General features: G+C 38.5%; 1 protein-coding gene across 1 annotated transcript in view; it reads left to right on the top strand.

Annotated features, from left to right (window-relative positions):
• The first annotated feature begins 2,516 nt into the window (after window positions 1-2,516).
• BUB1 (BUB1 mitotic checkpoint serine/threonine kinase) overlaps window positions 2,517-15,573 on the top strand; it is a 40,396-nt gene continuing 27,339 nt past the window's right edge. Inside the window, exons 1-4 of the mRNA XM_058165083.1 lie at window positions 2,517-2,661; window positions 13,086-13,145; window positions 13,232-13,376; window positions 14,200-14,396. Of these exons, the coding sequence (XP_058021066.1) occupies window positions 2,612-2,661; window positions 13,086-13,145; window positions 13,232-13,376; window positions 14,200-14,396 (452 nt within the window). The 5' untranslated portion in view covers window positions 2,517-2,611. The remainder of the gene's footprint in view (window positions 2,662-13,085; window positions 13,146-13,231; window positions 13,377-14,199; window positions 14,397-15,573) is intronic.

The raw sequence follows: 15,573 nt of genomic DNA, 5'->3' as shown, positions 1-15,573 counted from the left end.
TGGGGACCCCTACTCTAGGACATCATAAAGGAAAAAAGCAAGAATTCAAACTATACCAAAGACACAGACCAGGCAAAGAGAGAGGGACCAAACTAAAGCAGGCCATCAGGACATGAGATTCTCCCCTGCTTTTATTAGACATCTAACTTTCTTTTATTTTATCTTTTTTCCTCACTGATTCTGATGAGAAGGAAAAAAACTATGCCTGATTCAGAACTAGCACCATTTCCTCCCTGTTCGCATAATGACTCTGAACATAGCAAATCTGTAGATCCGTAACCTCTCCTCCATGGAATGCTCCCAGATTGCCTTTCTGGTCTCTTTTATACCATTGAATTCTGGTATTAGAGAAGCTTGCGTTTCTGCAGCTTTAGGACTGTGAGCTTTTTTAAAGCAGAGGGTCAACTTTCCCCTTAAGGAGATCTAAAAATACCTGCAGCCCTTGTAATGCCCCCTAAGAATTACAGTATTGCATCCTTAATTTTTTAAAAAAACTTATTGCTACTATGATAATCAGTTGATGTATTGGTTAAGGTACCAGGTTAGAAATCAGGAGATCCTGAGTTCAGTCAAAGCATACCCTATTTCCCCCAAAATAAGACATCCCCTGATAATAAGCCCAATCGGGCTTTTGAGCGCATGGCAATAAGGCCAAGTGCTTATTTCAGGGTTCAAAAAAATATAAGACAGGGTCTTATTTTTGGGGAAACACGGTAGGCATGAAGCCAGTTTGGTAATCTTGGGCCAAACACTCTTTCTTAGTCCTAGGAAGTTGACAATGGCAAATTATGCTGAAATCTTACCAAGGAAACTGCACGGACTTGCCCAGACAGACACTAGGAGTCAGTCCTGAGGCACCTCTCACACAAAATTGCTATTACAAGTAGCCCTTGTTTTGTGACTGTCTCATTTAGCAACCATTCATAGTTACAGTGCTGATGAAAACGTAACTTTTATGACCAGTCTTCATATTTTTGACCTTTATGGATCTGTAAAACAAAGGAAAACTGAAGTAATATCATAAGCATAGTTACAATTTCATTAAGCAACAATTTCACTTAACCATTGAGTTGCTGTGGTCCAAACTGTGGCCACTAAACAAGGACTATCTGCATAATTGACTAAAAATGTGTGGCTAGGTTTTAAAGTCCTTTCTTGACAGTAAATTCACCAAAACACAGTTTCTTTGAACAGACAGGTAAAGCATTGGAATACAAGCTGCATGCTATATTTTTGGATGGATGTCCTTCTGCAATAATAAATGTGTTGATTTTAAGCCTGAAACCACATAACATTAATTTTCTTGTTATTTTCATATTGCCTATTATGGTCTGTTTTCCCCATTAACTATGTACACAAATAAAAAATAGTAAACATTTACCTGGAAATAATTTCCTCTGAAATGAATGGACTTAGTATGAACCTGTGTAGAATCACGAGTGCCAGTTTGGTGTAGTAAAGGCATCAGACTAGAAACTGGGAGACTGTGAGTTCTAGTCCTGCCTTAAGTATAAAGCCATCTGGGTGACCTCTGACTAGTCAGTTTTTCTTAGACCTATGAAGGAGACAAAGGCAAACCACTTTTGAAAAACCTTGCCAAGAAAGCTGCAAGGTCTTGGCCAGGCCCGCTCCAAGGATTGGACATGATTGGAAGAAGAAAAAAAAGTGCATTGTAAAATGTCAGCAAGCATCTTATATTTACTGCAAAGGATTGATTTTCTGTTGCCAATGGAAGAACTATTTCTAATTTTAAACAGGCTAATTCATCCAGAGGGTCAAGCTTTTAAAATCTGTTAAAAAACAGGCAAGGCATTTTTTCTATGTGTGTGAGTGTGTTTGTGTGTCTTTTAGAAAAAAAAATACTATTTGCTACCCTCTTCTGGAATGGTTTAATAATGTGGAATTTCAGAAAATAACAATAACAATGAAACAATAGTAAAAAAATATTCAGGGGACCTTAGCAACAAAGAAATATATCCCTTGACATAGCTTAAAAGCTAGAGTTCATTTATTGCAAATCTGTAAGTAGTAATGACAAGGACGATGACTTTCTACTGAGAGATCAAAGAAAGGAATGTTTACATAACACATCCACATACAAATAGACATTCACACAGGAACTAGGGAAAGGTGCAAGACTTAATAAGGCCGTCATACGTCTCCACAAACGTGCGTACCGATGCAGTGTAAACATTTGCAAGGATCAGACATCGATTGCAGGGTGGAGCAGTTCCTTTTTTAACGATCTACTTCTATATTTCGTTAAGAATTCAGTTAAAACATTAGTTGTATTTCCGACTTTCAGATGAGCCGAGGAGCCAAAGCCTGAACACAGTTCTACGGGACTGGGCTTTAGAAAGACGGATTCCCTTTTGCTTTCCTGCCACGTGCATGGCGGTGTTCAAATTACAACTGGGAGTGAAAATCCAGCGCCGCGATCCTTTTTTTCCTGCTTACGAGGGTACTTGGAACTTTTAATAAACCAAAGAATCAAGCTGTCCTCCTGATTGGTTGCTCTTCCTGGGACATTGACCAATCATTGTAAGACCCGAGCGCCCGTGCTTCTGCGCGGGACGATTTGAATTTTTCTGTACGCTTCCTGCCAGTTGCGATGGATGCCGTCTGCTCGGAGGTCACCATGGATCTCTCAGTTCGCGCACAGTGAGTAACTGGAAGGGCGAAGCAATCTCACCTCCCGCGGATTTGTGGCGGAACGAATCTCTTCCGTACTCGCTTTCAGGCTCCTGCGACGGTCAGCCAGGCTAGCATCATTTTGCCTCTAGCCATATCTCACCCAGACTCAAGAGGCTGGTTATAATTGTGATGGCGGCGAGGGAGTTATCTTTTGCATGGGAATTGCCCTCTGCAGATTCCTACGTGCAGTCGTTACATTCAGCATGCAAGTGCAAGGGAGTACTGAAGCACAGCAATTTCAGACTACAATATATATGCATCTATATAAATACACACGAACCTGTTAAATATCTTCCTTCTTTTGTTTCTGTAAGAGGAGCAGTGCTGGGAGAGCAACCCTTGAACATTTTTAGCTGAAGTACAAAGTCTATGGTCGTCCCTGGGGATAGTAGTGCTTTGTCCTTGCTCTTAGTTGTCAGATAGCTGGAGTTAGTTTGTTTTTTGGGGGGGGAAAGGAAGTCAGTAATAGTTTGGGTTTTGTTTACCTGGGCTTTGGCTGGGTATATTTTGCTTACCGTTATCTGTTAACAGTTTATTTTACTGCAATTTACACACATTATGGTATATAATGTTTGCTTGCTAACATTATAGGTTAATATTGTTCTGCTGAGCCAAAAGGTATTTTAAGAACATAACATACAGTAGTGGCCAAAATTGTGGAAACCTTTTGAGAAAAACCTTTTGAGGTTTGATGGCTAATTACACCACTTTTTTTTTGTAGTTTCAAGATAATCATATTCCACGGCTGGAATGGCTTGGAAATAGCCCAGACCTTAACCCAATTGAACATTTATTGATCCGATTAAAGAAACTTGTTAGTCAGAAGCATCCCAGCAATAAAGCCCAGTTAATAGAAGCAATCATTCAATCAATCTTGGTTTCACATTATAACAACTGCAGAACTAAAAGACTTGGTTCACTCCATGAGAAGGTGTAAGGCTAAAGGTTACCCAATTAAGTATTAACTGACATGGTGATAATTTTTGTATATATTGCTTTTTCTAAGTGTTTCACTTTTCTTCTTTATACTGTAACTGCAATTCTAATTGCATTTCCTTCATAAAAGTTATTGCAATACATTCTTGATTAAATTATCTTTCCATTGATATATAATTTTAGAATAGAATAGAATAGAATTTTATTGGCCAAGTGTGAGTGGACACACAAGGAATTTGTCTTGGTGCATATGCTCTCAGTGTACATAAAAGAAAAGATACGTTCATCAAGGTACAACATTATGGTACTACTTCCCCCGAAAAAAAGTGGTATTATTAGCTAGTTTTAGAAAATACACTTTCCCCAAAATGTCCACAATTTTGGCCACTACTGTTATGTAATTTGACTTCAATAGCAATCTTGGCTATATACAGTAGTTGCCATTTGATTCTATAGGAAGATTCTGATGTGGAAATTGGTCCACATTGATCGGCTTTTTTTACTTTTCAACTCCCTTATTTAAGGTTCTGTTGCTTTGGTCTTCATTACTTTCAGAGAAAGCGTACTGTTTTGTAGTCAGGAATCTTTCAAGAAATCATAATTGGAGGGAGGTGTCTGTTATTTACAAAGCTATTTATTGTTATTATTGGCCAGGATTGTGACTTTTCTTTTTCTGACTTTTGTATTTAACAGCCTGCCATACAGAGTTTCTTTAATATAGATAGTCCTTGACTTAGAACAGTTTGCTTAGTGTCTACTCGAAGTTACAACGGCACTGAAAAAGTGACTTCTGACCTTTTTTACGCTTATGATGATTGCAGCATCCCCATGGTCATGTGATTTACATTCAGAGGCTTAACAACTGACTCACATTTCTGACAGTTGCTGTGTCCTGGGTCATGTCATCACCTTTTGCAACCTGACAAGCAAAGTCAATGAAGAAACCAGGTTCACTTAACAACCATGTTACTAATTTAACAACTTCAGTAATTCATTTAACAAATATGGCAAGAAAAGTTGTAAAATGGGGCAAGACTCACTGAACAAATTTCTCACTTACCAACATAAATTTTGGGCTCAGTTGTGGTTGTAAGTTGAAGACTACCTGTATAGCAGTTACGATATAAAACAAATTTAAGGGGTTGCAATCTTATCCATACCTCAAGTCAGCTGTGCACTGTGTAGCATATTGTACTTTACAGAAAGATTAATAGATTTGGGCTGGTACATTCTGAAATTGGCCCTGATAATACATGCAACACCCCACTCTACAGGAAATTTGTTTTAGAAGAGCCACTCACCGCAGATTAGCTTACTACCATTTTGGTTTCCTCTGTTTTTGTAGTGTAGGAAGTTAGGACCCATCCCCCTCCTAGAAGAATGAAATATTTTAGAAAATATTAAAAGGCAGAATATATTTCCCTGGATGAGAAATGGAGAAACATGTTTTAAGGACAAAGCAGTTCCCTGCAGCTTCCTGCCTCCCCCCACCTTTGTCAACGGGTCTGAGGCAGAAACTCATTCCCTCCCACCTTTGTCAATGGGACCATCATCTGCAACACAATAGTACCCATCTAGCAACAGAAACTCACCACATGGCACCTGGGAATATTACATCAGCCAGCAAGGCTAGCTAAGACCCCCACCCCCTGGGAGTCTGGCAACCAATCAGGATATTTTTCTTGTGCCCCAGGAAATTCAAAGCTCAGAGAAAGCATAAAGCCAGGGCGCGCACAGCTTCCCTTTCCTTTTCTGTTCAGGAACTCAAGCCATGTGATCCTGACCACCATTAAACCATCTTTCCAAGCAGCCTCCATGTTTCCAGTGTCTTTGTCCCCACTTGGAACAGAACCCAGATGGATATTTCTGCCAACAGTAGAAGGGTGAAAATAATTAGGTTTAATTCTGTGAAAAGACTTGGTGATGGAGACAATCTTAAGTTTATTTAAATTGGAAGTAAATCTTATGAAACCAGTGGGATAGAGAAGATTTTAAAAAGTGCTTTATGGAGACCACTCTTAAATTTTCACATATGCAGTGATTCATCTTAAAACATGTCTTTCATGTTTTAGCAAGGATTTTATATGTATTTTATTATTTGTTAATTGATAATAAAAGGAAAAAGGAAAACAATAAGCAGGTACAATCATCAATAAACATACATGTAAAAAAAGAGAAATTACTAAAGCATAAAGAAAAGCGCATACAAACAAAAGGAAATTAATATCGTACATATAAGAAATATAGACAGTGGTGCAAAAACCCAACCCTCTCAAGTTGCCTTATTTTCAAATTAAATAGCTGATAGTATTTATTAGTTACCCATTTCCCTTAATTAATTAACCTAGGATTTTATGTTCTTAGTTGTTTTTAGCTGTTTGTGATTACTTTATACTTTTCTATTTGCACTTTTAGTACTTAAAAGTGTGTATTCACTACACAATAGTCTTGCTGTATTGCAGTTTTAATTTTGTCTTATTTTTGTCTGTATTCTGGTCCTGGGCCACATAAATAAAGATTTGCTTTACTGTAGAGTTGTCCTGAGAGGAATGAGTGAAGAACGTCAGGTGTGTTAGAAAATGTAGCAAGGTCACCCAAAAATATGAAGGTCATTCCAGCTGCCTAGTTAAGGGAAGCAAGGCCATGGGAGATTCTAGAAGAGTTGATCATTTTGGTGGCAAGGGCAAAGGGGTCACTTCATATTGCCTGGAAGAGTGATAAACCACTTTTATATTTTATCAAGAAAACCATATAGATAGATAAGATAAAATGATTGATGATGTACTGGATGATGGACCTCTAAGTTGGATCATATTGACATGTTACTGAGGTCTTTTGGAATACTAATGGTGTTTATGATACAGCTACATAAAAGCCTTTGGGGAATTTAATTGCTGACGTTGCTGTGTAGGAAAAGAAAATTGAGGTTGCAAAGACAGAATTACAATGGGGACATGGAATGCAAGAAGCATAAATATGGGAAAACTCAACACAGTGAATGATAAATCAACTACACATTGACACCTTAGGCATCAGTGAACTGAAATGAATTTTCAGGCAGAATATCATACTGTTTATCATTCAGGACATGAAAAACAAGGATGCTTTTATAGTTGGGAAGGATATAGCAAGGACAGTACTTGGGTGAGATTCTACAAGGTGATAGTACAGCTCAGTTATAATAGCAAAGTTGTGCCCAGGAGGGCTGACTATGACACATCGCAAACTGCTCTTATGCAAGTTTCAAATCAACCGAAAGCAGAAAAAAAAGCCAACCAGTTTCCATGTTGTGATACTGAGAAGAGTAATACAGTCAATAGTGTAGGAGGTTAGCACTCACCCACCTCCTAGAAGAATGAAATATTTTGGAGGATATTGAATAGGGCAGAGTATTGTGTTTGAGAAATGGAAAAACCTGTTTTATTTATTTATTTATTTTATTTATTTTTCAAATTTTTATACAGCCCTTCTCTGAAGACTCAGGGCGGCAAATAAAACACAATAATCCAAAAATTTTAAAATACAATATCTGGTTTAAAAATCTAATTCAATCGCTGTATGTTAAAAATATTAAGTAAGAAAATTACAAAAATCGAATAAAACCCCTATTTAAAAGCCCACTAAAAACCCAGTATTAAAATCAATCAGGCCAGCCCCGCTTGGTGAAAAAAAAAGGTCTTGAGCTTGCGCTTAAAGGTCTGAAGATCAGGGAGAAGACTGAGTCCCACCGGCAGATCGTTCCACAAGGCCAGAGCCCCACAGAGAAAGCTCTTCCCCTGGGGGCCACCAGCCGACATTGGTTGGCCGACGGTACCCTAAGGAGGCCCTCCCTGTGAGAGCGGACTGGACGCACCGGACGATGGGAGGTAACTGGCAGCAGCAGGCGGTCCCGTAAGTATCCCGGTCCCATGCCATGGAGCGCTTTAAAGGTGATAACCAGCACTTTGAAGCGCACCCGGAAGACCACCGGCAACCAGTGCAGCCTGTGCAGACAAAGCAACTTCCTGCCTCCTCACAACTTTGTCAATGGGCCATTAAGGCCTCAGCCAAGCTCACTCATTCCCCCCACCTTTGTCAATGGACCATCATCTACAACACAATAGGACCCATCTAGCAACAGATGGTTTTCCCAGTTGCAATGTATGGCTGTGAAGGTTGGACCATAAGAAAGGCTGAGCGCCAAAGAATTGAGGCCTTTGAACTCTTGTGCTGGAGAAGACTCCTGTGAGTCCCTTGGACTGCAAGGCGAACAAACAAGTCAGTCCTAGAGATCAACCCTGACTGCTCTTTAGAAGGCCAGATCCTGAAGATGAAACTGAAATACTTTGGACACCTAATGAGAAGGAAGGAAGAAGCCTAACGTTGGGAAAGATTGAGGGCAAAAGAAGAAGAAGAAAAAAAGCAAGCTTGAGAGGCAACCTACAAAATTAGCTAAGATCCCTAGACCACCTGGGAGTTTGATAACCAATCTGGGTACATTTCTTATACAGGAGCAGGAAACACTAAGGTGGGGCCCCACAGAGAGTATAAACTCAGGCACTCAGCATCTTGTTCTCTTCTCTTCTCTTCTCCTTTCCCCTCTGGTTCTTCACCCAACACTTGAACATGTGATCACCTTTTCTACTCAGGAACGCAAGCCATGTGTTCCTGTTCAGGAACTCAAGCTATGTGATTCCTGTCCACCATCTTTCCAAGCAGTCTCCATGTTTCCAGTGTCTTGTTCCCCATTTGGAACTGAACCCAGATGGACATTTCTTCCAACAATAGCAAACGGCAGCTTTATTTGAAATAGCTTACGTCCTGCAACCTTTAAGAGTATTAAACAATGACTTATGTCTATCCCAGGTCCTGAGAGTCTTGATAGGTGGACAAGAATACCAAATTCAGTCTAAAGTTCGGGTTGATTGTGCAGCCAACCATAATAATATATTAAACTTTCATGTTTCCTCACTGAATAACTCTGAGAAGCTCACAGCAATCAAACTAATTACCATTAAATCAATAAAACACACACACACACACACACACACACACACACACACATACAAAATCTCCATCATTTTCAAGGAGAACATAAGAAATTGCTTTAATGTCCTGAACCTCATTGATCTTCAGGGAACTGTGGTCTGAACTTAAAGAAGTTGTTAAGGATGATTGTGGAAAGAGGCTGCTAAAGTGTGTGAAATACACAGAAGAAAGTAAAATGGATGTCAGAATAGAAGCTGGAAATCGCTAAGAAAAGAGATGGCAAAGCTGATAAAGACAAAGATCCACAAAGGAATTTAACAAAGAATTTAAAGAGCCTTAAGAAGACACAAGAAGCAGTATTATAACAGCATCTGAAAAGATATCAGGGATGAAAACAGACATGGAAAAACCAGAAAAGCATTCCAAATAATCTCAGAATTCTGAAGGAGGTCCCAACCTCAATTTGGATACTAAAGAATGCAACAGGCAGATAATCAGGAGTCTTGTAGCACAGGGGTCTCCAGCTCCTAGTCTGTGGCCCGTTGGGAACTGGGCTGTGTTAGCAGCAGACAAGCATGCAAAGTTTTATTTGCCCATGTGTGGGATTAGGTTGCACATGCAAAACCATCCCCACCGTCATCTTTGCCACTCTTTAGCAACAGAATGGTTGGGGACCACTAGTCCATTCTAGCATGATAAAGAGTTGAAATATCTAAGAAAATCCAAAAATGATTAAAATCAAACATTGTACTGTTCTCAAGTGGCCCGCTATGAGTTTAGCTCTTTTTGGAAGTAATGTCCCATCTGGGTTCAGTTCCAAGTGGGAAGGAAAAAAAACACACTGAAAACATGGAGACCACTTGGAAGGATGGTTTAATGGAGCAGTACCATTAAGCACATGGTCCTGGTGTAGTTGAACAAATGGAGTGAAGTAAGATATATATTTATAGCCTCTCTTGGGCTTTGCCTTTGAACTTCCTGTTCCTGTGGCAAGGGCAGGTATCCTATTGGCTGCTGTCAGACTCCCATGGGGCTATGCAGTCATAGCTGAGGTTGTCTGTGTCCCAGGCTTGGTTGAATCTTGCTGGGTGATGCAATGAAGGGCAATTTCCTATTGTGGCTGAATGGCTTTACCCTGAAGGATAATCCCATCATCCTGGAGCCAAGGTCTTTTGTTTTGTAGATAAGCTGCCACCAAAATATCTGCTGGGGGCAGGGATCTGCGGCTGAGTTTCTATCTTTGGAAATATGTTTCTCCTTTAGGGAAAATATAATATTCTGCCTTTTTAATATTTCATTCTTCTAAGAGGGGTGCGTGCTAACTTTCTTCACTCTGAATCCAATGGTACTAGAGTGGAAAGAGTGAAACCATCGTTGAGAGAAGAACCTATTAAATCTAAAATGTCTGATGCCGTTTAACCAACAAGAGCAGAACAAACTGCTAGTTGAGGATTCTTATACAGAGCTACAGAAAGCTCTTGATTGCAATATTTGCTTCAAAACAGTAAAATATTCAGATAATATTTATAATTATGACCATGCTGTTTTCATTTGTTTTTATTATTTAGATGAATATCTTAAATCACACTTCAAAAGCAAAGTATCTGCTCTATGGACCAGGGGTCTCCAACCTTGGAGCTTTGCTGGCTGAGGGACTCTGGGAGTTGAAGTCCGCAAGTCTTAAAGGGACCAAGGTTGGAGACCCCTGCTATGGACTATGTGATAAAAATGGTGGATGCCATTTATTTGTGTTTCACTTATTTCAGGCCAATTGGGATTTCTTAGGAAAAAGTTTGGTTTCACCTACATACAACAGATAATACTTGGTAGAGTAGCAATGAAAGTCAAATTCAGATGCCATGATGTGCCTGCAAAGACTAGATCACACAGTCAGTTGTTTTTCCTGTGATAGTCTATGGAAGCAAAAGTTGGACTTCAAAGAAGCAGGATAGAAAGAGTATTGATACTTTTGAAATTTTGTGTGGGAGAAGACAGCATGGCTAGCCAAAACAAGAAAAACAAAAGCGGATCATAGAACAAATCAATTCAGAATTCTCACTCAGAAGAAACAAATTACCAGGACCAAATTATCATCTTTTGGATGCATTATATGAAAACTTATCTCACTGAAGATGTCTATAATATTGTCAAAGGTGAAAGGAAAGGCAGGCTGATCAACAGCAAGGAGGATGAACTCAATTACAATGGTGATAGATGGACTTTTGGAAGATCTTAAGGACAGATTGTCGCTAAGAAATAACATGAATGTGGTGGTAAATACTGTAGTGATTCATGCTTCGCAGACTGCATATTTTCAGGACGTAATTCAGCAGGAGGTTTACAGAGTTGTCTTTTCATTTCTTTTCTGAGTGTGATTTTTATTATTATTTTTATCTTCCATTTGTTAATTTTACAATTTTGTGATAGTAAACAATCAGAAATCTTTGGTGGTGTATTTATCTATTTGTATTTATTATATGACACATTGGCATCAGATTTTGATTAAATACATTTTAAAATAAATTTTAAATAAAATAAATAAATTTTAAATAAATTAAATTTTAATCAAAATGTAATCTGGTGATATAAAATGAGAGAAATAAATAAAATGTCAACAGCCTTAAGAATATTATAAGAATATCATCTTTAAAAAATGAAATATGTGAGTTAGAGTGATCAGTTAGCAGGTTTCTCTTTCTCATTGGCAGAATGAATAAGCATTATAGGATCTGTGGTTCAGCACATTGGGAATGACATCTTATTGATTTTAGATAAATATTTTTTTTAAATATTTTTTTTAAAATTCAAAACGTTTTACAAAAAAATTTTTTCCCCCTTTTCCCCCCAACCCCCCTCCCTTCACTAATCCCTCCCCCCTCCCCCCTGACTTCCCGGATGAAGCACAAGGTATAGTTAAAAATAAAATAAACATATGCTAAGAAGATTTTCCACCAAAACTATTATACCAATTTTCCCTCTCTAGCTCTGACTTCCTCCTAACACAACCAAAATCCTTCAAGAAAAAAATAATAAAAAAAATTAACAATTAAGAATAACAAAATATGTAAATCAATAAAACAAATTAATCCTAAAGTATTTAAAACCAACTAAAACATAAAAATCCAATCCAATTCAAAGAATATCTCCCTTATAGCTTCTATAACCATATAATTTTCCCCCCAGGTCTTTCTTACATAAACTCTTTCAAAAATATTCTATTCAAAATACAATACAACACATTATAAAATTTCAATACCAAGAATTACAGTAGCTATTCAAATTTAGTCCATCCTCGTCAAAATCCAGTATAAATCCAAATACCTAGTCTTTTATAATAGATATAAAACATATAATCAACCCATTTCTTCCAGATCTTCCTCACATATTGTCTTTCAGGGACAGTAATATTTTTGTCTGTTAATAATTCAAAGAATAATACTTTTGTCTCTTGCCATTTTTTTTGATGCATTAATCTCTGTCTTTCCTTCATTTCTCCTTTTGAAAAGTCAGTCACAATATTGCCTAATAGATCCTTATGTTCAAAAATCCACAAAATACTACCATATATTCCATCAATCCAAAGAGGGAATTCTTGAAAAGCATTAAGCCTATAATTTTTTTCAGTTCGGGAGACAGCCTCCTGTAGCACAAATTCTGACATTTCATCCAAACTATTTAAAGGAAACTTCTTTACATCAACTTGTTTATTCACGATCATATCTTCATCCATTGCATTTAAGTCCTGTTTCAGTTCGTATTTTTGAATAATTAAATACATTCTTTTTGTGTAATCCTGTATAAAGTCACGAATCCATTCTTCTGAAAGAACCTTCATGGCAAAGTTCTTGCTGAAAATCCCCTTATGAAATACTTAAACAACGTAATATAATCCAACAATCCAGAATCCAACACAATAAGATGATGTCTCCATTCAGTTTCGATTTCGCAGCAAGGCTGGTCTATTTGCAGTTAGTCTAAAACGCCATTTTAAGAGAAGGAAAAAATAAAAAATGTTCTCTCTTTAAAAAAAGAGGAAGTCAGGAAATCAACAATACTTGCAAACCAATAATTGTTCACTCATGCTTCTTCCGCCTGCTTATAGAAATCCACAAAATCCACAAAAAGAATTGTTAGCAGAACTTGGACACCTTCCTCTTTTCCTGCTGTTGCAGGAAATGCGCTGGATAATGGAGGTAGGAGGAATTCAAAGGGACTCAACCTTTCGGGACTTTGCATAACAAAAACAAAGCCCCTAGGGGAATCTACCTCTCTCCCCCCTGCTCTTTCCCCTGCTCTCTCAACCAGAGAGGGAAAATTAAGTCGGGAACAGCTGTTCGAAGCTATTTACACCGGCTTTTACAATATCCAGTGCGGAGTGCCATAAACTAGCACCCAGCGAGAAAGGTGGCGCCAAGCGGAAGCCAATATTTTTAAATTGCTATATTGTAGTTGTTACAAAAGCTGATATGTCTTTGTTTTTTTCACAGAAAGTTTGAAGCTCATATACAGAATTACAGGGGCAATGATCCATTTGATCCCTGGTACAGGTTGGTCTTTTCTTTGTCTCTACTCTTTAATATAGATCCTTAAATTACTATAATATAGTAGCTAAGTTAACTCATTTTGGTTTTAGATATTTTCAGTGGCTAGAAGGAATGTCAGAAGCAGAAGGAAAGCAAAATTACCTGTCGTCTTTACTGGAGCGGCTTGTGAAAACATTTCTAAATGATAAGAGGTATCATGACGACATGAGATTCATCAACTGCTGTGTCAAATTTGTAGGTATATGGGATGTAAACTATGTTCTTATAACCTTACCATAGAGCAATGAAGAAGTAGTGGTATTGTTGATGTTAGAAGTAGATTTTTACAATTCTGGAATTAAGCTTTCTTCACTAAAGAACGTTGCCCAGTTTTTATTTTGATCATGGTTGATTTTGATCTTGTGAAATGTCTTTTATGTATGTTGATATGACAATATAAGTTAATCCAATGTAAGTATTTTATATTTAAATCAGATCAAAATGGAATTTCATATGAAACTGTTGTTAATCTCTACAAACTTCTATCTTAGTTTCTCAAGCTCATTTTATGTATTTCTTGTGTGAACTGAGATACAGGAGAATATTTATTTGACCATTTATGAAGATATTTTCCAACTCTAGTCTGTTAAATTGGGGACAAGTCTCATCCTATGAAAGAATATTAGTTATCCACTCCTGTAGGCAAGATAAACCAGACGAGGCAATGGCAACATAAGAATATGTTTCTTTCTCATTAGGAAAATTTCTAACTTAGAATGATATCTAAACATAATCAACATTACTGAATTTTCAGTCTTTTACTCCGAGTAGATGGGCTGAAATCAATAGGACTTTACTTATGACTAAATTAAATTCATCCTTAATTTGTGGAAATAACTAATTCTGGCTCCAAAGTCCAGTTTTGGAAAAAAAAAAATACTTCATAACATTTATGGAATGATATTTTGTAAACTGATGACTATTTTTTCTTCTGTTTTATAAAATGAGTTTATCATAGTTGAGATAACCGCCTTAAAAAAATAGTATGTTAATGAGCTTGTCTTGTTTTTTCCCCTAGGCTGACTTCATTGATAATCCAAATCAGTTTTTCGATTACATGTACAGCCAAGGAGTTGGTAACAAATCATCCATTCTGTATATTTCTTGGGCACAACAACTGGGTGGACAAGGAAATGTGCCTCAGGCACGCATTGTTATTCAGAGAGGTATCCAAAATGAAGCCCAGCCAATTGAGAAATTACATCACCAGTATTGGTACGTTTCTTTTGTATGCCCTGTGTTTGATATCTTATGTCTATTAAGTAAGTTGAGAATAATGACTATTTTATCTAATCAAATTCTGTATTTTTTTTAAAAAAAACCTGAGTTGCGATTACTTTCTTTGATTTGTGCACCCCATGCCCGTCTCACTCATGCCAGCAGATTCTGTAAGTCTGCTGCAGATCCTGTCGGTAGGATCCAGGAGTTGGGAAGTTAAATAGAAATTTTAAACTAGAATTTTAAACTTGCTGATGCCAATCTATATACAGTAAGCATCTTTGTACTGTGAGTTCAAACCACTGTGTTAGCTGGTAAGCATGCTACAAAACAAAATTACAAATAGGAGCTTAGATAGTGTTCTTTTACAGTTTATCTTTTTATGGGAAGGCTTAAAATAAGAATTCAATTAAGACATTTTCAGTGTGAGTAGCATCGGAAACTACCATGTTTCCCTGAAAATAAGACATGGTCTTATATTTTGGGGGGGCTCCAAAATAAGCACTACGGCTTATTTTCAGGGAAACACAATTTCAGGATGATCAGCCCAGCGGGGGGCTTCGCCCCCCCCCCCGGCAAGCACATAGGGACTGACGGTATCCAGCAGCAGCTGCAGTCCGCTGGTCCCTTGGTCACACTGGGGCTGCACAATGCATGCAGCAGCGCAAGTGAATTGATTTCCTGTCCAAGCAACAGATGGAGGCAGAGGTGCAAGGGGGAGGCAGATGATCTGGATGTGCCATGCAGGCCATGGGAAAGCCAAGAGTCGGTGGGCTTGAGCAGGTGGGCGGCTGCGGGAGGTTCGTCTTTACGTGGAGGCACCAGCAGCAAACAGACAGAGGCGTGGGACAGAAAGGCGATCCTGACATGCCACGCGGGCCACAGACAAACCACCCACCTGCTCTGGCCCATCGGCTATTGGCTCTCCCTCGGCCTGCGTGGTACATCCGGATTGCCTGCCTCCCCCTCCCCCCCGCCTCTGTCTCCATCTGCTGCCAGTGCCGCCGCACTAAAAGAAACCGCCAAGTCAGCCGCCACTCCAGTCCACTGACTCTTGACTTTGCTACAGCCTGCACAGCGCGTCCAGATTGCGTGCCTCCGCCTGCTGCATGGTCAGATAATCAACTCACCTGTCCTATGTGGGCTGTGGCTGCTGTCAGACACCATTGGCCCG

The sequence above is a fragment of the Ahaetulla prasina genome, chromosome 1 (assembly GCF_028640845.1).
Source record: "Ahaetulla prasina isolate Xishuangbanna chromosome 1, ASM2864084v1, whole genome shotgun sequence".
Lineage (NCBI taxonomy): Eukaryota > Metazoa > Chordata > Lepidosauria > Squamata > Colubridae > Ahaetulla > Ahaetulla prasina.
This window is presented reverse-complemented; position numbering and strand designations above follow the sequence as displayed.